This window comes from Agelaius phoeniceus, chromosome 1 (genome assembly GCF_051311805.1).
Source record: "Agelaius phoeniceus isolate bAgePho1 chromosome 1, bAgePho1.hap1, whole genome shotgun sequence".
Lineage (NCBI taxonomy): Eukaryota > Metazoa > Chordata > Aves > Passeriformes > Icteridae > Agelaius > Agelaius phoeniceus.
Window position 1 is genome coordinate 63,735,926 of NC_135265.1, and position 24,073 is coordinate 63,759,998.

Sequence of the window (24,073 nt, forward strand, 5' to 3'; positions counted from 1 at the left end):
AGACAGGCAGCATTTGGGAGGTGGGGGGAGGAAAAAAAAGAATAGAGCAACAATATAGAGCTTACAAATTACAACCAAGTGGAGCTGTCAATAAGATCTTGCTCACCATATTGTCACAGAATTTTCCTTCTGTGTCACGTTGGTCATTACTGTAACACTACATGAGAAATCACTCCATCTGTTAAAAAAGAAAAGAAAAGCAGCTGCTATCCTCCTGCAAAGATAGAATTAACAAACACGCAGTTACTGCAGTCCTTTAAACTTTTGCAGCCACAATTTCAGTCCCATTTTACTTGTTCCACAAGAGCCACCAAGCAATTCCACTGCCACAGTAATAAGACCCTCAAAAAGTTCAGCAACCAACATCAAAGGTGCTACCTATAGAAAATGTATGACTGTGACAGCTTTGGTTCTTGCTCTGAATGTTTGGAGGGTTTTGGATTTTCTCTGGTGGCAGGGAAGGGGAGTTGAACATTTTGGGGAGGAGAGCAGTAATGCAGTGATTGCAGGAAACTAGGAGAAATCTTCACAGAGATTCAAGGTTATTTTGCTGACTTAGCTTGGCAGTTGAAACAGGTGAGTCCCATTACGCCCAACCACATAAAATAAAAGCATTTGAATATGTGAGGTGGAAGAGCCTGGATCAAGAGCAGCAGGCTACCAGCAGAGGCACTCAGGCTCAGGAGGAAGCCTGGGTTAGGATTTTATGGCTTGCCATTAACACTAAACAGCACATGGAGCCCCCGGGAACAGGCTCCTCCAAGATCACAGCTAGGCTGTGTATACCAGTAAAAGGGCTGGGTGTGACTGCACCTATGTGCCATGGCTTTCTGCTCCCACATTATGCTAGAGGACAACCTGTAACCTCTGCAATTCAGGGAGCATTGATCCAAGATCAGGGAAACCCCAAATCAAGCACCTAACAGAGAACAAATCCTAACAGTCACATTCCTCCCATGAAGGATGAAATCACTAAATATGACTTAACAGCAGCAAAACCAGACACAACAGCCAGTGCATTTGGATAGCTATTGAAGGACAAATGCTGGTTTGGGGTGTGATCAGGCAGGACTGTCCTGGAGACTGCACATTCCAGGTAGATGGAGCCACTTGTATTTTCTCAGGCAAGCTGCAGCCTGCCCGGGGGACACCCCTTCTTCTTCATGTTTATGTGTGCCTCCTTGCCCTCCCCTCCCCTCAGGCTTGGCTCTGGATTTACACATCCCACCAATGCCTGCCTTCACACTGGCAGGTCCCTGCACCAGCTTGAGCCATGGCCAGCCATGGTCAAGAGCCATGGAGCAGCCAGACGGTGTTGGGATGTGTCCCTATGCTCATGTCACCCTTCTTACACTCTTCACCAAGCTGTTGGTCAGGAACAGGGATAGGAGCCTTCTTAGAGGCACAAAGCTACAGTGAGTACAGCTGCCACCATGCAAGGGTGACTCGTTTTTTGTCCTGGCGGGTTGTTTCAGAAGCCTGTGGGCACATCTAAGCCGAAAGAGAAAACACAAGAGGCAAATGCAGCTCCAGCTGTTTGAACAGAAACTCCCTGTACTCAAAGAGAGTTCACTCCAGGGGCATTCCTGATCCATTTGCTATCCTGTAGGACTCTTCAGTTCACTAGGGAGTGATTTGCAACTATTTTGTGGCAGAAGGAATATGGCATTAGGCAGCATCATTCCAACAATCTGCAAGATGGTACTCTAATTTTCTGGAAAGAGTGAATTTCATTTTAAGTGTGTAAGTTGTATCTGTGCATCTGGTCTGTTAATTCATCCAAAGGCTTCACCATTCCAATAGGCTCAATGGCTACCGTAGCTGGTAAGGTACCTAAAAATAATTATTAAAAATACTCCATTAAATAGAGTATTATTTACTTTGTATCAATACAAAGATCCAAGTGAGCTCAGGGTTCCATTTCCTAGCACAAGTGATAAAAATCTAGTTCCAAAGAATTATTATGGAGAAGGCAACAATGGGAGAAGGGAAATTAAGACACAGAGATTTGAAGTACCACTTCAGCAGGGTAGTAAAGCGAGAAATTTAATTACCTGTTTTAACCCCACTACACATTTATAAACAGGAGCTTCACATTAGTATCAATGTAAGGTATTCAAATAAACCGTACTGCTAGTAAAAGTTATCTAAAAAATGTTAAAAAACAGTGCCACACTAAAGATGATCAGGAATTTTTCAGAGCTTGGGTCAAGTGTCATCAGACAAGGAAGTATGATTTTTTTCATGAAAAGCCATTTGTTTCCAGAAGGGGGGGAATAAAAAGCAAAAAAGCAAAACAAAGCAAAGCAAGAAAGAAAACCTGTCCTGCAGAAGTTTCCTCAAACCCTGAGTGAAATTTCTGGCATGCACACAGAAAGCCAGAAGTGACTAGAGCCCACTCTAAGATGATTCAAACCACAGACTGGCCCAAGGTTTCCTTCACACTGGAGCACCCTGTCATGGCAGGCCGAGTCCTCCTCATTTTCCCTGCACACTTCTCCAAGTAAACACAGCTGGGCTGATGCAGAAGATAAGGTTTTCTGTCTCTGTTCTGAACAGGACTAGAAGAAACTTTATACAGGGAATTTCAGCCACGGGATTCACCTGAATGGCTCTAGAGCCTCAAAATCAGCAGAGTAGTCAGATCTCCTCCTGCCTACCTCTGCCACACACATGCATGTGACAGAGCCACTGTCGTAGCATACACTGTGGATTTTAAGCACAACAAAATATTCTGTAAGGGCTGCCTGACTTTCCAGCCCTATTGTTTTTACCAGGGACAGGCCAAAGGGTTTGGATGCAGGGATTTTAATTACCACAAAGTTTATTAGTACCATTTATGTGGCTTTGGTTCAAGCCAACCCATTCTGACAAAAAAAGGAAACTGGTTTTTTGAGGCAACACAACATGAAGACATTCAATGCATCTGCCAGCCTGCCATCATGCAGTTTTTCAGTGTAAAGGGTCAGCAAAAGCACTGCACCACGCATGAACTCTTACATAGCAATATTTATTGTGCAAATGAAAAACTGTTTTACACAGCATGCCCAACCAAGAGCTTGGCACCACAGCAAGAGCTAGTCTCTATAGCAAACAGGATTTTATCGCAGGCTGAAAGACTCTTAAAGTCCTTGAATACAAAGAGCTCCATTTAGAAAGAAATTGCAGTGTGTAAATATAATCCACAATCAAGGCTCTCAGAGTCACAAAATAGCATGACTATATCTCTGATTACTAATTTAATCAGGCACCACAAGCACTTAAGTGAAGAACCCCAACCAGACAAAGGGAGCTCCTTACAGCTGTTTTTAGCAGGCTGTACTTTGCAGTAGGCATGTGAGCACAGATCCCTGTTTGTAAGAGATCCCAGGTCTGAGGGGCAGCATTTACCAAAACAAAGTGAGATTACGGTGACATGAACCACAAGAATCTGCACAGACCCAATCCTGCACTGCTAAACTGCATATTCACCATGGTGTGAGTGAATATGAGTCTTGGCACCATCCACACTGACTCCCTGTTAGTCAAGATGCATAAGAAGCAAGAGCTAGCTCAAAAGGCTGGAAAAAGGCACTTACATGGGAAAGATCCATCATTATTTTTGCTACTGAAATCAGTAAATTAGTAAAGTCAAACCAAAACTAGATAGGTGTCTGCTACTGATGTGAGTGTCATTCCAGACTAAGCAAAGGTCTTAAGTAACCTACACTCAGTAAAACATCTGAAGAGAGCAAGACCTGGTAGGACTTTTCTGAGCTGAGACTTCCCTACAAGTTCCAGAGGCATGAGGGTTACCACAGTCCAGCCCAGGGCAGCAGCACTTTCCACACAGCAGCTGCAAAGTCCTTCTGACCTCCTTCCCTCCAGGACCTCAAGCAGTGTCTGGGGGGAAAGTAGGATCTTATGTCTCTTTATTCTTTTTTAATTACCAGAAAGCACACAGGTCTCTCCAGCTACGTATTAGGTGTCTTAAATATATCTGTGGCTCTCTGTACCAGAGAATAAAACTGTGTGAGTATGCAGGGAGCCTTTGGATTTTAGCCCATTTCCCTTTCTCCCCCATCCACCTTGTTCTGTCCACTGACACCTAAACCCTTTGGAGTGACTCATCTACCACAAAGGCACCTTCTTTGTGCTGTTCTGCCAACTTCATAGGGATACCTCTGACATAAGAGGGCAGCCAAAAAGTATACAACCTTTACATACCTATTGGTAAGTCCCATGACCAGCCCACTGCTGCCTACAGACATGAATTATGTCCATTAGCTTAATTTTCTGATAATATCTCAAAGTGATATTCAAATATCTATACAACACATACCTTCTTCTCTCCCACCTTTCTCCCCACTCAGCCCTAAGTAATCAAAAAAAAAATTCACAATGCCACACAATAGGAAATCTCTGCTTAGTTGGATGTATTAATAGCTCAACTCATTTTCTGATGTAATTGCTTTAATTGTTCCTGTCCCAACTGGTTTACCAGGAGAAAAAGGAAGGTTCATTTAAATATTAAACACAGAAAATGTTGGGGTTTTTGTTACGGCTTTGCACGCAGATGTGAAGCAGAGTGCTAAATATCAGCACTCTGCCTCGTTGAAGACTGTTGTGTTAGCAGGAATCCTCACCTATTCCTACAAACTAGCGTGTACCAGATGGCTCCATGGGAGTCAGGAGGCTTGAAATGGAGCAATCATTCAGTCTGCAGATGGAATATACAGTACGTTCCCAGTTAAGTAAGGGGCTCATTTATTCAGATAGATTCTGCATATACGGAGCGTGTCTCAGAGGATAAGCCAGTTTCTATCTCCAGATTTGTAGCAAATTTCTAAGCTAGGTCTATCCTCCATACACTTCTGCTCCTAGAGTCCAAAAAAATCAAAGCCCTCTCGCTTAAAACGTGAAATTTTGCTCAAGCTGTGCTGAAGTATAACACTGAACACAAAATCTACAATTTTTTTAAATCTTCTCAATCTGGAAAATAAAAGGTGCTCCAATATTTTTTTTTCTGCACTCATACAAACATTTGGACAGAATCTCCACATTCAGTGTAGAAGAACTACATATTTATAAGCTAGTTATGACTAATTTTTTATCACCAAAAAATAAACCAATGACTTAATGGCAAGTAAGACCTGTGGCAGCAACACCCACTGCTGCCATGCACAGTCCCAGCAGACAGCCGTGCCTTCCTTTGACTTCTGCAAAAGCACAGAGGCAAGATACGTGCCTAAGGGAAAGGGGCAAGAAGGAGTCTGCCTCTTGAACAGACACCCTTAGAAGTCCAAGATGGAGGTTTCTGACATGTTACTGTTGTTATTTGTACAATAATACAAAACAGAAGATGTCCTGAACAGGATTAGGGTGGGAACTTGAACTATTCAATGACATTGCAAAGCAACCTTGGTCTCAAAGACAAAGATGAAACAAGAATTCTAGCCTCAGATTTTCAGTGGCCTACTGACTCTTTTCTAGGCAAATAACCGAAGAAAATGATGAAAAAGCTTTTTCACTCGGTAGGGTGGAAAACATTCTTTGTTTCATAGTGTAAGGCTTTGTAGAACCTAATGTGCAGGGAAAGGAGTATGAAAAGATATCTGGGTTTTGGTTTGTCTTAGCCAAAATCTATGAAAACACAAGTGCTCATGTTCCACAGAGAAGGGAAACACCTCCTCCTGTGTTTTGGCTTCCCAAGCCAAGTGATTAAAAATATGTAAATCTTTTCTCTCCATACAAAGTCTAAAAGTAGATCCTGAGAGCCTGGTCAGGCTATGACCTAGATCCACACCCAGCAATGCTGCTTTCCACAGTGGTCCTTCTGAGACACCAAGTTACTTCAACACACACAGCTGTGATGTTTTAACACCAGCAGGAAATTAAACTCCAAAGAAGTCACTCCCCTTCCCCCCCCCACCTCTTCTGGTAAAGAAGGGAAAAAAGCAGAGACCATGGGTTGAGATAACATTTTACTGAAAGCAAAAAGCAATGAGATAAAACATGCCTGATTATAACAATAGTAATACCAAAAGTATTCAAAGGGAGAAGGTGTTTTACCCACAGAAAGGTATTCACCACGGGGAACAAAAACACACAAGGGCTGACCCAAACACCCTCCCACTGGAGAGGGGAAGGCAAACATGGCACACTTCCCAAGGGATACCCAGATTTTCCCCCCAAAACCGAGGCCCCCAGTGATGATGTGGATAATGTAGAACAACAAGCTTGCTACACCCACACCTTAGTTCTGCCCCAGTGATGATGTGGATAGTGTAGAACAACAAGCTTGCTACACCCACACCTTAGTTCTGCCCCATCTCTGCAATCAGAACAACTATCCCCTTTTCTGCTTCCTGGAAGCACCAGCACCTCCTGGCATGAGTGTTTCCAGCAAATTTTGGCAGCCTTCACAGAGGCAAAGGAATGTCTTCCAGGCTTTGCTGGTTCTGCCCTCTCTATACACCATGCTGCAGCTGCCTACAGGGGGACCTCTCACTTGATCCTTTATTTGGCTCCCAGTACCTGACACAGGCAATGTAGCATGTGATAATGGCATAGTTTACAAATGTGAACATCACAGGGTAAGTATTGATTTATAATGACAAGCTGGAGGAGCAGGAAGAGGGAATTGTTAAGGGACTGTCTCCTATCACTTTCCAAGGATGGGAGGAACTCAATTATACCCAGCAGCCTCACCTAACGTAATTGTATTCACTGTCTGTTTGCCTTTGAAGTGCCTCTCCTGCAGTATGTCTTGGCAGAGTATTCTGCCACATCAAAAAGGAAAAAGTTTTACTACCTGAGCTTTTGGAGGGCTCATTAAAACACACCAAGTAGAGAGATGGAGCAGAAAATTTTTATCAAATCCTCCGGGGTTTTTTGTTTTGTGTTGTTTTTCTTCTCAGATCACACAGAAGCCCATGCACTTCATGGACTTTGTTACAGAAACGTTGATAGCACAGAATGTTGTTAATTCATCACAGCTTTGCTAGGCTACTTGTCTTCATTTGCCATGAACACAAACAAATTCTACAGACACACCATATCAAATCTGTTCTCCTGAAAAGGCACATTCACTGGTGAAACAAAGAGAAACGTAATGGCAATTAATAAACTAACATTTACTGCACTAATTAGCATCTCCTAGAGGGCTTGATTATGTGTTTACACCAGTTAGATACAGCTCAGTATGAGAAAATACCCACATTTCATACATCAAAAGACATTTCTTTCATATTTTCTCTTCCATTCTTATAGTAGTGAAGTGTGAAGACAAGAGCATGAAGAAAGGTAGAATAATTCATTACCTTGTCTGCTACTGATTTGTACATTCAACATTTTTTGGAATAAACACAAAGTCATAAATTAGCTTGTAGCAAAACAGAATTAATTGAATGTCTTAGTAGGATCATCAAACCAAGGTTTAAAGTCAATTTATCTGCCTGGGATATTGCTAATGTAGCTTCAGCTCATTAGGGTGTGAGCTGATGCTGTGGATGGGACACACAGGCTCATGAAAACACACACCAACCCGTGTCTTCCCTATGTAGGGACACAAATACTTCATCTATTTCATGCACAAACACATGCATATGCATGTACATGTACTGACACTCACAGAGAAAAAATGTGAGCCATAAAATAAGTACTCTCAAGAAAGGGATTTTATATCAAGGATTTCAAATGGCTCCTGAAGACATCTATTCATATTTACAAACCTAGATTGTCACAGCTTCCACCGGATCCTTGTAGCACCATGTTAATTCCTTAGCTCGTGAGCAACATAGATGCCACAATGGATCCGGAGAGGCAGTGTGGTTACATCAGCCCTTCCACCTAAGTAGCATTCCAAGGCTGAAAACAGGCACAGGACAGTTAGGACACAGAAGTCAGTACTGTGGGTTTGGGAGACATTTTGGGAACAAATACCATAATAATCTCTCTGGATGCTTCACTACAGCCAGAATCTTTGCTGTCAGGAGGGCTTTGGACACTAAATGCTCCAGCTAAGCAAGGCAGATGGATGTCAGGCTGCAGGAGCAGCCTGACACGGAGTGTGCTATCGGCTCCATCAGGCTGCTCCTATTAGCAGCAAGTTGGAAGGGTTTCCTGACCTGGTGTCACAGAGAAGCAAGATTCAACAGGCACCTCAAATGCAGATCAGGGCTTGAAGTTATCCTAACACTCTGTGCTCCCAGGTGTGTTCTCCAGCAAGAGCATGGAGAACACAAAAGAGCAAAACATTTTCATGGGATTGGTGAAAAAAACCCCGAAACCATCATGGCTTGAAAGCAGTGCCCAGTTGCACCAGGCTAAAGGAAAAGCCCAAGCTGATAAGAGACAAAGTACAACTATGGTGTGCCATTAAGTGGAAGGATCACACACATTGCAATTCAAACAAATTCTGGGGAAGGAAAAGGCAATGTAGCGCAGCGCTTCAGCACAGCTTCAGGTGAAGTTCGTGATGGTTGCACAGGCTGATGCCAAAGGCCAAACGCAACACCTGGCACATGAACAAAGTCAGCGCACTGAGACAAGCAGTCAGGATATAAATGGCATTTCAAATCTACAAACCATTGACACACAACTTGCCAGCTGTGAGCATCTCACTTCTGTCACTACATACCCACCTCATGCTCTTATTCCTCTCTACTGTTAGCATCTTGGGAGGACTTACAGTCTCAGCCAGCTGTGCTGAGAGCCACATAAGTGTGTGATGGCAGAGTCTGTACCTCACAGTCTAGTAAAAGGACGAAAGCAGCTGCTGCAATGATAAGAAATTAAATGATGAGACCTCTCATAAAGGGTCTTAAGTGATAGGCTGCTCAAGTCACATCTTTAACACTCTCTTAAGAACAGCAACACATTACTGCATACACACCTAAAGATTCAGACAGCAGAATGATACAGGCAGCAATCTCCAAAAGCACCCATGTTCAGATCTTCCTGAATTGGGCACTCATAAGTTTTTGATAATGCCAGTAGGTGCCTATGAATGGTTTGCTGAGGAAACTTACTTTAGGAACTTCAGGATGTGGGAGAAACTTTAATCAAACCTTTAGTCCTTTAGTTTAAGCAGATTCTTAGCAGCAGTTTTAGTCACAACCTGTGGATAGAACACTTCTTCATTTACCAGCAGCCCCTGAGAGGTGTCACCAGTAGCCTTACCCTTCTGCAGGGGCAAAGCAGTCACCCTAGAAAACTTTCATCTCGCCACCACTTTCATTCAACAAGCTGGCCCTGACACAGACTTTAAGTCTGGTGAGCCTGCCACATCATAAATATAGGGGCAACCTCCTCACCTGCACACCCAAGCCATGAGATCAAATTCCATGGGTGGATATGAGCAAGCTGTCCTAGGCTCAGTCTCCGTTAGGCAAAAGCAAAGCCTGTAGGTGGTTTAAAACACATAACAAAGGCTTCTGGTGCTCAGGTGACTCCACTGGACATTCAGGCCTGACTTTTTCTAGGCTGCCCGTTTTCAACAAAACTGGATCAGTTGCTGCTTTTTGATTTCAGGGGGCAGTCATGGTAGGAATACCCTTTTTGCATCTCAGGCTGTCCAGAAACTGTGATGTCTGCTACTACAGTTGAGAATTTTGCCACTTTGAAATCATTGAAACTCTGTCCTAAGTTTAAAAGATCTCCAAGTACAGCAAGCTAGTTCTATGAGCATATGGATGCAGAAATATTTTTGCTCTTTCTTCTTTTTGACCACCTCCCTATTATCCTACTGTCCTTCCTTCCCCATTTACTGATCTGTTTGCTCGAGGCAATGCTGCAGCACCTTAAATGGGATATATCCAGCTGGGACAGGGAATATAGATGGCAGCACCACTGCCTTCTTCTAATGGCCCCAGCTTTCAGTTGTCTTCTGCCTTGCCAGACGTCTGTCCTTCTGTAAACATGGCTGGCTTAAGTCCATCTGATATGAAGACAATGTCTGGCAGCTCATGCTCAAAATAGACTCTTTGATGTAGCCCCTCATCCTTGCCAAACACCCCAGCACTAGGCTAAGAAAAAGGCAGGGCTAGATTGTGTATACAACTGTATCATACAGGACTAATACACATATTTGTCCAAATATTCAACCAGCATCAAACTGAGCACCACTAGTTGTAATGGACCAGTGCCATTTCACATCAGTCCTCCCAAACAGGAGCAAGCTGTTCACAGCATGTTTAGCTTTAGATACACCAGAACTTCTAAAAAAAATCTTTAGGAAAGACCTGTTTCCCTATTACCTTAATCATCCTTCTTTTGGGCAAAATTCCACTTTCATTTTACGGAGGTGATTTAGGACTAAGAAGTCTTAGAAAGAGTAAGCAATAAAGTAAAATCAGGACTGCTCTGAAATCCAGCCCATAAACTGTGTTGTTCAGACTCCAAACTCTCCCATGTTATATAGATTTCTGATGTGCATCTGTGTGCATTCAGAATAGTATTTGCATTTGTAGTTTACCATTCTGTGCACACAAGTTACTGCCTTCCTCTGCTAGAGAGAAAGCATTTGCCTTTCTGCTATGTCTTCCTCCTCTCAGATGAGAAGGTCCTTCTGGCCCACAGGGTATGGCAGTGCATAGGTCCTGCACACTTTTTCAGCAGCTAATTTTTCAGCTACTTGAAAAAGCAAGAATTTCAAAATATGCCTGCTTGAAGAAAAGCAATCTGTTTGTTTTCTTGCAGTAGAAATGATCCTGATTTAGTTAATAAAAAGATTGTTTATTTTTGGTGAATTTACATTTGTTGGCAGCTTGAATGTCACTCCAGCTCCACTGCTTCCCTGTCCCTCCCTTTCATGTGATCTGAAAGCAACTTTGGTTTGTTTCTCACTCACAGCAAAGCAGAGCTGCAATAACAGCAAATGGTCCTTGGAAATCACAGTCACATTAGGCTTCTGTTCAAATAGCTTTTAGGGCTGTGATAATAGGAGGCATTCCTAATAACTGGTGACTCAGTGAGACCCTGCACAGAAGGCCTCCAAATGACAGTACACAATTTAGAATTTAATCTAGAAACAGTGGCGGTGATGAGATTCCAGCTGGGGACCTTCTGGTCTGGAGGCCAGCACTGTACCAAACAGTCTACAGCAACTACTTTATCTGACCAGAAAGGGGATGAGTCTCCACTCGCCTGAACTTCACTACAACTTTCAGGGTGGTGTCTGACCCATGAAGCACAGAGGGCCTTCACTGCTGCCTTGGCTCTGGGGACTCACAACCTTGAACCATGGCACATTAAACTGCTAATATGTGGACAGCATCCATGCAGCATTAATACTAAAGTTAGTTTCTGGACACTGAATTTCAGCACACTTTGGTTCACAGGCCACCTGTATTGTGCATTTGGACTGCAATTGCTCTGCTATAAATCTAGACTGGATGCTTGCCCAGGGAGAGCAAAGACAGAGTTGTCCCCATGCTCTCATTTCAGCCCAGCACACACCTTATGTCAAAATTACACAATACTGCTAAGCATAACCTGTGCTAAGCAGCCCAGCAAATATAAAGAAAAGGTCTCTTTTTATTTTTTGAAAGGAGAAAGCCATGACCCTGGTGGCAGAAGAATTATATTTTGTTTCTTAAAATAGAGCCTTTGAACACTTAGTTTTTGCCTTTGTGACGTGCAGAGAGAGGAATGTGGCACGGATTTGTCTTTCCAAGAAGAGCCTTGAGTGGGCACTGGAAAACAGACAAACACAGTGCTTGGGAAGAGAGAGGCCAGATGAGGGCCTCTTGGGTACACACATACACCTCCTGCCCTCCTACTTAAAGTTCCTCTGATGTGCCCTGGTACCATCCAGTAGGAACAACAGTAAATTTCTCACACGTAGCAGAGAAAGCAAAACTCCACTTCAGGAAAGCTGGTTGGAGGAGACATAATTGCACTCAGAGAGTTGGGTCCCAGTTAGTGAAAACAAGCAGTGTGGACAATAAACTTCAAATAGCCAGGACAGCATTTACTGACTAGTGGGCAGATAAAACAAATACCAGTACTTTGGAATTTAATTTTTTTTTAATATCAGGGGTCTTCCAATGGGGTGCAATATTTGCTAACATTGAGTAATTTGAATTATCCACAGATAGTTCAAAAATACAAAGAGTTCAGATATCTCTATTAAAAATAGCTTTGCTTTTGTTCATCAGTGTAAGGCACATGGCTGAGAAATGGCAAGGTGCCAAAATGAAACTGCTCCTAATTTTCAGAGGAGGCCACCGGCTAATTACACAGACTGCAGGTGTGAAGAGAGAAGCTCAAAGTAATCAATAGTAGTAATTAATCTGCGAGACTGGAGCTAAAGAGCTAACAGCTGGACATCAGAAATGGACACATGCAACAAGATCAGCAATAATTACCTCTTTAAATATTGAATTTCCATAGCAACAATTAAGCATATAAATAAAGGCTTGAAATCAAGGCTCCAAGGCATGATGCTGAATTGCAAACACAACATTCTCCGAATCAACCCTTTTAATAAAACAGTAACAATATGCTTGGGCTGGGTCGACTGGTCTCTGGTGCTAGCAGAAACTCAGCTTCTGCTGCCTCCAGATTTTTTGGCTCTTCTTCCTTGCCTGCTTCCAAACCCTCAGGTTCTGCTGTAACTTCTCCTCATCCAACACGCATCTAAAGAGACCTAGTGCAACACATGCCTGCTACTCACCCCTTCTCTTCTACAGCTTTCCATGTAACAGCTTTGTTTTTTCCTCTCTCTGGAGAGGGGTTCCCTCCAGAATTCTCTGCTGAGGCACTATTTACTTTAGGCTAGCAGTGCCATCTTGCCGGGGCAGCATCAAAGCACTAGCTGGTAGGTGACCTTACTGCAGCTTTTGCTGGGCTGTCACAGATGGATCAAGGGCCAGAGGAACAGCTCTGCTGTTCATTATGTTCTCAGCTGTCTGAGATGGCTTCCATGGATCCTGTTCTCTGCAGACTGTCCCTAACCAGGCACCATCACTGACCATGTCGCTGCAGTTCAGATGAATTTTAGCATTTAAAGCAGAAGAGGCCAGTCTGCCTCTGGTTCCATCCTGCTTTACTGCAGAGATGAGTTGCCTTCTCCTTCACAAGACTTAAATAGTTAAATTTCCAACACATTTTACAGACCACATAATAATTCACACCCCAGTAATAAGAAAGAAAAAAATTAAAATCCACTTGGCAACTATGAACAGAGGCTATATTGAAACACTGTCAGGGGCATTATCCTCCCTACAACTGCTTCAGCACAAGAAAAACTAAATCACACCCATATAAATCCAATAGAAAAAAAAAGAAATCCTAAATTACTTACTTCAGTTTGATCCCTACATTCTCGGAACCAAACTTGGAGCTACATGAAAATTTGAGGATCTCTTTTTGCAATTTTTAAATTTTCTTTATTTTAAATACTCCTTTCTCCTATCATTTATCACTTTATTAATGCTGCTTTCCAGGATTCTTTTTTTTTCCTTAAAAGAGCTAGAAGAAAGGGACACATTTCTATAGGCTAATACTGGCTCCAGTCAGATAGCTCAGCTGAGGAACAGAAATGCCTTGAACTTTTCATTGCTTTCAGCAAAATGTTATAAAGGTCCGCAATAAGTACTCTTAGGGTAGGATAGGGACCTATATTTTTTGCCTCAGAAGGCAGTGGCATTTCTTAATTACCCTCATGTATTGATTCACCCAACTATGTCAGCAATATTTCTTAGTCTCCATGGTCTGTAAATATTTCCACACACTGTTTCAAGTGTTTCAAACTCTTCTGTAGTATAGATTTGTGATGTGTCTTTCATGCTATGATGTTTTACCAGTGCAGTGCTTCTGCAGCTTTGGTAGTGACTGTGTTTTTTGTCTCTCTAACAAGTGTGCAACAGTGCAATTCTCTATGAACAACCATTCAGGTTGCCAGGTGTTACCAACTCATCTAAGTTGAGTTTGTTTTAAAAATTATGTGCTTGGCTAGGTGACGCATTTGACTTTTTATCAGGTGTATACAAATGATTAGTTCAACCGGGCCACTAGCCCAAAACCAGTTCTTGGATGAATCCTGGATGAGGATCACGTGCTTCTCTCCCAGGGTTTTCATCCATGGAAGAAGCAGCTCAATTGCCCATAGGTGACACAGCTCTGCCATTGAGAAGTGTTTGGGAGAGATAGAAACATGAAGCTTCTTCCCAAGCTCCACTCTGAGCAGTAATCCCATCTGCTCTGGCATCTCAGTGATTGGTGGCTAGAGATCAACATCCAGGAACCACAAAGGTGCCCGGCCCTGGTGAAATGCCAGGAAAGGCCAGAGGAGACAGGCAGCAAACTCAGCTCCCCAACAAAAAACAGCTAGGAAAAAAACCCAGCAGATCCAGCCCTCCAGTGCGTCATATCTTTCATCTTATGAAAAATTATGCATTTACATGGTATGAAATGCTGCCATTCTGGTTCAGGGACTGAAAACAGAGAGCCCACAGGGAGGTCAGCTCCATGGGGCTGAAGATCAGTGTTTGTTCTTAACTGCCCTACAGCCCTCCTGTGACACTTCAGCTAAATTGCTCACACCTACCTTGTTGCACCCATTCATAAATATGGTGGACAGAGTCATGAAGAAATGGGATTTTCTTTCCTGAATTGCCTCTTTGGTTCTGACAATTGAGGATCTCTTTCTCAGGAAAATTTGTCTAGATTAGGCAGGGAATTCATAATTAGCCAACCTTCCCCTGAAATGGGTAGACTACACACAGTGGTGGTCCAGGTCTGTATTAAGGTCCTTCCCTATCACTGTACAGCATCAGAGCTCACTGAATTAGGCACTCATGTTTTCCAGCTGTTAGGGGATTCTGAAAACAGTGCTTGACCTCAGTCAATCCTCAGAGTCTTTTTGCCAGTGATTGTTCTTGTACCACATCAGCAGCCCCTTCACATATGAAAACAAAATTGGAAAAAGCCTGTGAAACACTTTTTCTCCCTCCATCATTCAGGATATATCAGGAACCCCTGTCTGTGACCTGAAGAAACAGGGAAGCAGACAAAGAGGGATCCTGTCATTTCAAGACACAAACCTAATAACCAGCAGCTATTCACTCTGCCCAACTCCAGGCAGTAAATTTAGGTGCCAGCACTGAGGGAGATAAGTCATCCTAAGCTGCCCATATATTGAGAGAGGAAGTTACTCCTCTGAATTTGTGCTCAGAGGATATTAAATTCTTGTCTGCCCTCTTCTGCCTGGTGCACTAAGCCTCCTAACATGCATGTTACACATAATTCAGAGAATCATACACATGATATGTTCTAAGTCAATGTTGGCATATGCTTAAAGGTGGAGTACAATGGTGTTTTGATAGAGCAGCAATTATTAAAATACAGAGTAGAAAAATGATCATTTTTAATATAAGTATAGCTGGAAAACAAACTGGGATGTGAAAGGGGATTCTTCAGTTTCCTTTCCATTTAACTGTCTTTGGGGGGAGAAACCACAATAAGCTGTCAGGTCAGTGTCAGTTCATAGAAAAAATGCCAAGGCTGCCTTCCCAGGATATTTTGAGAGCATTTGCACTGGAAATACACAAGAATAAGAAGTCTCATGACATTTCTGCCAATTCATGTCTGGATTGCATTATCATTTGAGAAGGGACTGAGTCCCTCCCAGAACAGGGAGTCATTTCCATGAAGAGCTGTGAAATGGAGCCAAGGTTTAGAGCATATCAAGGGGGAAGTGAGTGCAGCCTCAGGCCCCCAGATTGCCCTGCAGCAAGAGGGGCAGTCCCTCCAGTTCCTGCTGCTAGCAGCTGAGGGCAAAACCAGGAGCCCTCCTTTCTGACTAAAAGCCACGAGTCTGTTTTCTACACTGAAGTAGGAGCTTAGCTTTAAAGATACTTCTCTCAAAACCAGAAAAAATTGGCCTCTTCTAGTTCACATCTGTCTCTGATGTGCATTTATTCACCCCTACCAAAAAGACTATCTCTGTCAAGTCTTCTCCGACAGGGAAATTGTCAGGAAAAAAAATTTCTATCTTTGCTCCTTTAGCACGTAGGAGGAGTTTCTGCCTTCACCTTGACCAGAGCAGGAGCCTGGAGACATTAACCTTGCTGGGCAAATGATAACTTCTGCAAATACCTCTTCAGCATTATAAAAGAGTTTACAAATTTCCCATCCAGGACAAGCTTGCTCACTACTTTGCTGAATCAAATTGACTTGAGTCAGGTATGTATAGATCACGTGCAGACGTATATACATATATACGTATATATATGTATACATATATATATATATATATATATACATATATATATACACATATATACATATGTGTGTTTGGATGTGTATGCACACGTGTGCATATACACACTCATGTATGTGTAATAAACAACTTCATCATTATTGTTTCAGTATACAATAGACTTCCGCAGAAGCATTTCTTTGTTAAAAGGTTAATCTTAAATAGCCCTGCTCTCCCTGTTTCCACCTGGTCAGATTATGGTTTCCCACTGCATAGCTGCTCATTAATTCATTCTGTGCTCTTCATATTCCTCTCAGCATTCCCCCCATCCCCCCAGCACACAAGACAGTCAAAGAATTTTGCTTTGTGTGTATGGTTGCTGGCTGGGGCTGGTGGATCCTGACAAGTGCATCCTCTAGCAGGTTCCACGTGTTTCTTGGGCTGGCAGCCAGCCACTAAATTCCAGCTTGACCACCTGCATGTAGCATTCTGAGACATAAAGAAGATGAGGAAGCACAGCACTGTGTGCCAACAAGCAAGGACCATGCTGGATGGCAGGAGAGACAGAAGTCACATGCTTAAAAAGTCACAACTCTTTGCCTGGAAAATGCCACCCATGCAGAATAGTATCAACAAGACAAGGTTTACCAGATGCTTTTGAAGTCATCTCCAACCCAAAGAAGCCACCAAAACGACCCTACAAATTGCTAAGTATGCTTTTGATCTACTTCATTGACAATATGAGTCAATCTCCAGAAGAAATGTCTGCAAGAGGACAGGGGTGGAATAAGCACTAAAGTTCCCATTCCTGCATGCTATCATAAAACACTCGCTTGATGACTTTGTGTGAGGATATCTATTTTATCAGACCAGCTGGGCAAAGAGACATAACATTACACAGGCCTCCATATCCTTGGATATCTATGAATCAGAAAAACACTGTCACATCAGGGAGCTGCTGTTGAGTGAGTGTTAAGGTAGAAATGTGTATCAGTGTGACACATCACAGCCTGTAGATACTGAAGGAGACATTTTACTGAGGTCACATGTCTAGTGCCAGCAGACAGGCAGCTCCTTGCAACCCTTGGAAATGACCCAGAGCTTAATACAGAGCACCATTTCAGGCAGACTGACATGATATGATTATTCTCTGTATCACAGCACAGCTCCACAGCAAAACACTACTCAGCTCGCAAGGACTGAGAAATGAACAAAGTTCTGTTTCCACATAGCCTCAGCTGAAGTCATTGCATGGGAGGTGGAGTGGGAAGGGCAGGGGTGAGGGAGGAGTTTTCACAGGAAAAAAATAGGTAACCAAGTTTTTCCAGACTTGGTAACTTGTAAAACACTTGGACTACCATACTTGGAGATTAAAAACATGCACAAGAAGCATAGGAGCATCTACTGTGACTGTGCAAATATCTGGCCTATATAAACCCAAGTCCTCATTACTGGTTTTGTTGTCTTCCTTCCAAGTATTATTACATCTTCTCAGACTTGAACTGTAAAATACTTTGAGAGTGGAACATTTCCTACTTTGGTCTTACACAGGATCTAGTGCAATGAGGCTCAAGCCACCATGCTACCAAAACACATCTTGAACCCTGCTGTTGGGTACACGATTTATTGCTGCTGTTCTCATACATGCTGACACAGAGGACACCCAGCTTAAAACAAAATGATAGCTCTGAAGACCTCATGGTCTTGATTCTCCTGATCTGTGTGCTGACCCCTTCTGCTTTACAGGTCCCCATTCCAACTTGGTGGGATGCAGAGTAGGGCTGAACCTCTCCATCCCACCAGATGCCACTCAAGCACCTGTTCATGAACACTTCCTCTTCCCGCAGTTTAACATCTTCAGTGTTTAGTAAAACTACATGTGTACAATGCTTGCCATGCTGCTCACACAGGAAATCAAAACTGTTTATTTTTGCAACAGGCAAATTGTGGGCTAATTTATACAGATGTATTTATTCAGTGACTCATTAACAGTAAGTATCACGAACCTAATTTACTGCAACATCAGCCCACAGATTGTGGCAAATTATGTTACAGAAAGAAACAGGGCCCAGGTCTGTCAGAACTGACTTTTAGAATTGAGGTTTATTTTTAGCATCCATTTCACAGCCAGCTTTACATCAGCAGGATGGATTTTGTCAGTATTCTCTACCTATGCTTACTCACTTATCTTCAAGTCTTTTTCATTAATTTCTGTTCTAGTGACAATTTTTTTTTGCATGGCAAGACATAAGTGTTCCTGAGGATTAAATCCAAAAGTAGGGTAGGGTTTGAGTGCTTTAAAAAGCACTTATGTAAAATGACATCCATAATTGACTCCCTATACCTTAATCAAACTAAAGAAATATATCTCCAGCAGTATAAGGAAGGGAAATATTTAATTGTTTCAGATCAGCTTTTAAAATTAAGATTTATTTTGTCTAGGAAACAAATGCAAGCCAAATACTTTCTTCAGATTCAGTCTGAAAAAAGTTTATATTTAAGGCACTTGCAGTGATAGAAGATCAGAACTAAGGATGAACACACACACATGCTGCAAAAGGGGACCAGAATCTTGACTGCAATAGTCTGTCTAGTGGTCAGAGTATTCACCCTAGAGGCTAAAAAGCATTTTTCTTCCCTCCACCTGTTTCAAAGAAATTAAGCCATGCTCTCTAACCATCAGGAGAAAGTTATAACCATCAGGTAGGCTGCAGGGTATTCGGTTTTTCCTTGATTCTCTCCTATTGGAGCTGTTCTGCTTCTCAATGAATATGCATGAATTCATTAAGAGACAGAGAAAGAGAGACTAATTAGTACACTTAGCTGGGAAGGCTGGTTACCCTGTCCCAGTCCCTGCTCGAGTGAATCTCTCATTAACCATACAAAGAGCAACCAGGGGCAAAAAACAAGTTATAAACATCCCCCTTTCCAAGCCAGAGCATCCTATAGCTTAGCAGGCAGAGGTCACATGTGCACATGATTGAGTGCCCTGAGAAGCAGACTTGACACTAAAAGATGATCCACAGTGACCAATCTAACCTCAAAAACCCTTCCCCTCCCCATCTCCAAGCATTTAAGAGGCAGAAAAGAAGGAGAAAGGCAAATGTCCCATTCTGATTTCCAGACACACATTCAGAAATTAAAGTCCCTAAAACCATCAGTGCTTCGCAAAAGCTTCAGACAACATGTCCCCTTCCTTACTTCTCCAGATCAACACCTGTCAGCTTGGTTAGATGCTCCCAGAGTTTTTTTTAATATAAACAATGCATATCTTTTGACTGCTGGGTTTTTCTCTCACCTTGCTTTTCCCAGATTGACACATGCAAGCTTTAGTATTAGCATTCATTTATTACTTGCATTTAAATTTATACACAGCCCATAAAAGATTAATACATATCCATGAAGAAGACTTTTATATCAGTCAGATCAAAATTAATGAAACCAGTCGAGTTAGTAGGTGGTTGGTTTACATGTTTTTATTCTAACATTATCCTATCACATTATACTACCCTGAAAGTGGTTTAATGTATTTTGTACGTGTTGTGAAATGCTTTTGTGGTCTCTTGCCACTGCACCCTGGTGAAAAACGCCCCCTGGTTAGAACTGTTTGAATAAATTACTAAATCAAGCACAAAGGAAGAAAGCCAGTACAGAAATTGGGGAGGAGGATAAATCAGTGTGAGGAGAGAATATATTCTTAGACACAAAATCCCTTGCATAATACTTTGCTCAATAGATCATATTTTTCTTTAGCACTGAGGGAAGAGGCTTTTTGCAGATTAGAACATTTTGAGCATTTGACTGAAGGCAGAGAAAGTTTTATTTATAAACAGAACTGCAAAGGAACAATGGGCACTAACATCTGTAGTCATTTGTGAGTTATGTTTCTGAGTGTCAGCCTGAGAATATGAATTATTTTTTTGCAGACCACCCATTTCATCACCCAGTCCAGGTCAATGAAAATAAGAACCCCTACACTACCTTTATTTGTCTTCAAGACTAAATATGTACAAGACAAGGGCTTTTGTTTTGGGGATTTTTTTCTTTCTTTTATTTTTTTTGAGAGCAGACATATTTTGTTACTGAAGAGCTTTTAAATCATGGGGGAAGAAATCATTTCCTCTAACTCTTCTTTTTCTCTCCATTGAAGGTATAAAAACTGTGCTCCACCTGTTAGCACTCACAGACCAATAACTTAAATTTTTGGCACTTATTTATAGACTCAATAGATCCATCCACACCTGCTTTTCCCTTAATTAGTTGACTATCCAAAGGCTGCAGACTGGCTGCTGCCAGCTTCCTGTGCTAATAGGAAGATCATTTAGGGCTGATGTAAAAGCACAAAATAAATGAATAAATAGATCTCATGCAGAAACACTAACAAAGGAAATATTAACACAAGGGGGGAAAAATAACAAAAAGTGAAAGGGACATGTATTGCTGGGGAAGGTTGGTTGCTTGGATTTGCTGGATTTTTTAATAGCCAAATTTGAGAAACATTTAAACCTCTAAAACATCTTTAGGGTGATACATAAGCAGTGCAGGGCCCAAGTTCAGTACTCTTGCACTATTTCCAAAGAGTTTGGGGTCACCAAGGTGGGAATGAAATCTTTAGCCTCCTCCCTTTACACATTTTATAGAAGAGACCTATTGTGGTGGTAGGAGTCAAACTATTATTAGATTAGCTATTACTCAGAGGGAGGAAAATGCTTGAGAGAGATTTACTTTTCACTTAGCTATCAGCTGAGATGTTAGAATAGTAGGCGTTTGAAGACTAAAATGACAGGAATATTGTAAGCACCTAAGCGGGCGGGGATTTTGGTGTTTGTTTTTTTTTAAGAAAACACTTGAGTCCTATTTTTCCAGTCTAGTAACACAGGGGCATCATTTACTACATTTAGCCAGTGAACATCCTAGTAAAGAAGTTAGCCTCTCATCCCCAGATAGGGACACTGTTGAGGCAGCATCCTGTTTGAACTTGCACCTAACCCATTTCAAAGGATGGAATTAACTCCCCACAAAGGCTGCAAGTTGCACAGAATATAGTGGTTTTCTTGAGAGTTCTACTGCTTTTAAGTTCTTGCCTTAACACAAAAGGTACAGCACCCAGCACAAGGACACCCTCGTCCATCTTATGCCCTCCAGACAGAGCCGTAATTACAAAATCTGGTCATACTACTGCTCAGATTGTTCAAAGTTTTATTTTTAGGAGAGCAGCTCCAGTAAAGCACTCCAGTCGTACTGTTTCCAAGGCTCAAAGGAAAAAAATTGCCTGGTGGTGCATGTTAGGACAGGAGAAAAGGAAAACTGTGTAATTAAATACCTAAGGATGAAATAGAACAAGTAGGATAGTAAGAAATAATTACTCATCTGAAGGTTTGCTTTGACCCGCTATTCTGCAGTCACACCTATTTTACTATTATGTTACAATAACCCATTTTGTTCTCCTTCTAGGCTCAGACCTGTGATAGTACATTAGATGAATTTCCCAGTTGTCCTTTTCTGTTTGGGAAGTAGTATAATTATAGTGACTGATTTGGGAGAGCAACAGTTTGAAAATGTTGCCTGAGGCATACCAAAGTCCCATGACTTGTTAATAAACCCCTTCTCTCCCAGGGTCTTTTTTTAGCTCCTTCTTGGAATAATGTTAGCACTTCATTGCAACATTTTCCTCAGTTTGAGGGTTTGCCAAAAAGCAGGGATAAGAGAAGAAGTTCAGGTGCATCTGGCATATCAGAGGGCCAGCTTGGCTCACACACAGGCCAGGAAATCTTTCCTGTTACAAGGCTGAGTCTTGAAAGAGGTCTGAAATCTCTGCTGACTCAGACTACACCTTACCTGAAATGCAGGGAGGCGGGATGGAGATGTATGACCCTGCTGTTGCAGGCCCCACAGGAGAAAATACTAAAGACTTGGAGAGAGAGACCACAATTTTGAATTCCTTTCCTCTTCTGCTAGCCCACAGACATTTCAAAACATTTCTGTAATTTCCATTACACAGTAACAAAATTGATTTTTTACATAAAAAAGAACACAGCCACTTGATCATAAGACACCCAATTTCCTTTTTAGTGATATATATATATATATACCAAGCAAACCTATATGTTAACTTCAACTGCTTAAGTCACCACTGTTTTCAACAACCAAAAAAAAAAAGAGATTAAAAAAATCTATTTCTATTATTATTGAATAAACCTGGGAAATTCACTGACAAATATCTTTGCAATCAGAAAGCCTGGGCTGCCCAGTAATATGTATCAGTCTGGATAAGCAATCCTTTGAAAATAAGAAAATTCAGTTGCACAACTGTTTCTTGACCGCGGTTCCCCAGCAACACGCTTTGTAGAGATGCAAGGAAAGGAGGACCACCACCAATAACCACGGTGGGACAGCATTCAACCCCTTCTTTGTGCTAGTGCTAACTGCACTGCAGGTGTGCTGTGCCAGAGGGAAGCTACACACATCTAACCCACACCCAGGCACACAGCCTACAGCAGCACCACACTCCAGCACTAAACCATGCTATCTTTTGCCTTTCTACCATGAAAACCCCATTTCTAGGTACATCTCCTTAACTGCATCTCAGTGCTGAAGTGAAATTCTGAAGTTCCTCCACATGCACGCACACAGGTATGTGCTTTCAGCTTCTCTTCTCACCCACCCTGAATTTTTTTCCTTTTATCCTCCAAGCTCTGCCAAACTCCAGCTAATCCTTCCACCGTTCAATACTGCTACAGCTAATAGAGTGACTGCAGCTGGAGTGGTTGCAGATAATTCCCAGTGAGCAGCACCAGCTCCAGGGGGCCAGAGTTAATGTTTTATTGGCATGTACGTTGATTCTGTACTTTCTGGATTTGAATTTTCCATTTGGAAAGGTCCCTGCTACAACTGGGTCATCTTAACTCTGCGTTAATATGGATTTGTTTGGGTTTTTTCCTTATAACCCTCAGAGCTTCTTTGTGGCAAGGTAGCTGTAATTATCTTCAAAGACTTTCTTTCAGAGTTTTTAGCATCTCACATTGCATATCACCTCTAGAATCAAACTGAGATTTGTAAAGCAAATTACATCCCAAATACTGAATGCAGAAAGCTGTAAATGTAATTTGACCAATGAAAACATCTACTTACAAAAAGAGCACATCTCTGCAGCATTATAGAGTGAGAAATCCTAGTGCTAGGTGTGGGGGGAAAGGCTCTGCATGTGCTAGGACACCAGGATAGAGCCAGAAGCTCATTGTAGCTTTCAGGCAAGCATTCAATTCCTTGGAAGCATACTCCAATCACTTAAAGCAAGGATGATGACTCTGCAGCAGCTTGGAAAGCTATGGTTGGCTTTCAACTATCACCACTCCTAGGGATGTGGGATAAGTATCTCCCTCCTTTTCTGTCCTCATGAACAGCCCCACTGGCACAGCCCAGTGGGAGGAATTGGTGATTCCCCCACCCCATGACCATCAGCTAAGCAGCTGCTTTCCCCAGACCTTCTGGACCAAGTAGGCATCCCCAAAGGCATGCTCCTCCCTGGTCCTAACAAGTGGCCAGCCAGCAGGAGCTGCCACAAAGGAACCCAGATGGGCCCACCAGGAGCAGCTCAGCATTGTACAAGCCCTACCAGGACAGCAGTGCTGGCATTTCACCATCCAAATCTAGGGACAAGCCAGGCAAGGGTGTGTCACCATCTAGAATAAAAGCCTACAAGGCCTGGTTGACCAACCACCTGCTTCAATCCCACTTTCTGCTTCCACACAGTGTGCCCTGGGGGAGTCTTCTTCAGCACTATGCCAAGCTGTAGTATTATGACTTTATTCTGGTGGTTTGGCATAGTTTCAACATTCTCCAAGCCTTGTATAAATGTACACTTCCTGCTGAGACTGAGAAAAGTGT

General features: G+C 42.3%; 1 protein-coding gene across 2 annotated transcripts in view; it reads right to left on the minus strand.

Moving 5' to 3' along the window:
• LOC143694357 (uncharacterized) overlaps nucleotides 1–24,073 on the minus strand; it is a 174,675-nt gene that overhangs the window by 128,560 nt on the left and 22,042 nt on the right. The window contains exon 1 of one of the 2 annotated variants that reach the window (XM_077180274.1): nucleotides 107–172. The exons of the other annotated variant lie outside the window; for it this stretch is intronic. Within the exon in view, the coding sequence (XP_077036389.1) occupies nucleotides 107–147 (41 nt within the window). The 5' untranslated portion in view covers nucleotides 148–172. Of the gene's footprint in view, nucleotides 1–106; nucleotides 173–24,073 lie in introns of those variants that run through there. 2 annotated transcript variants of the gene reach the window in all.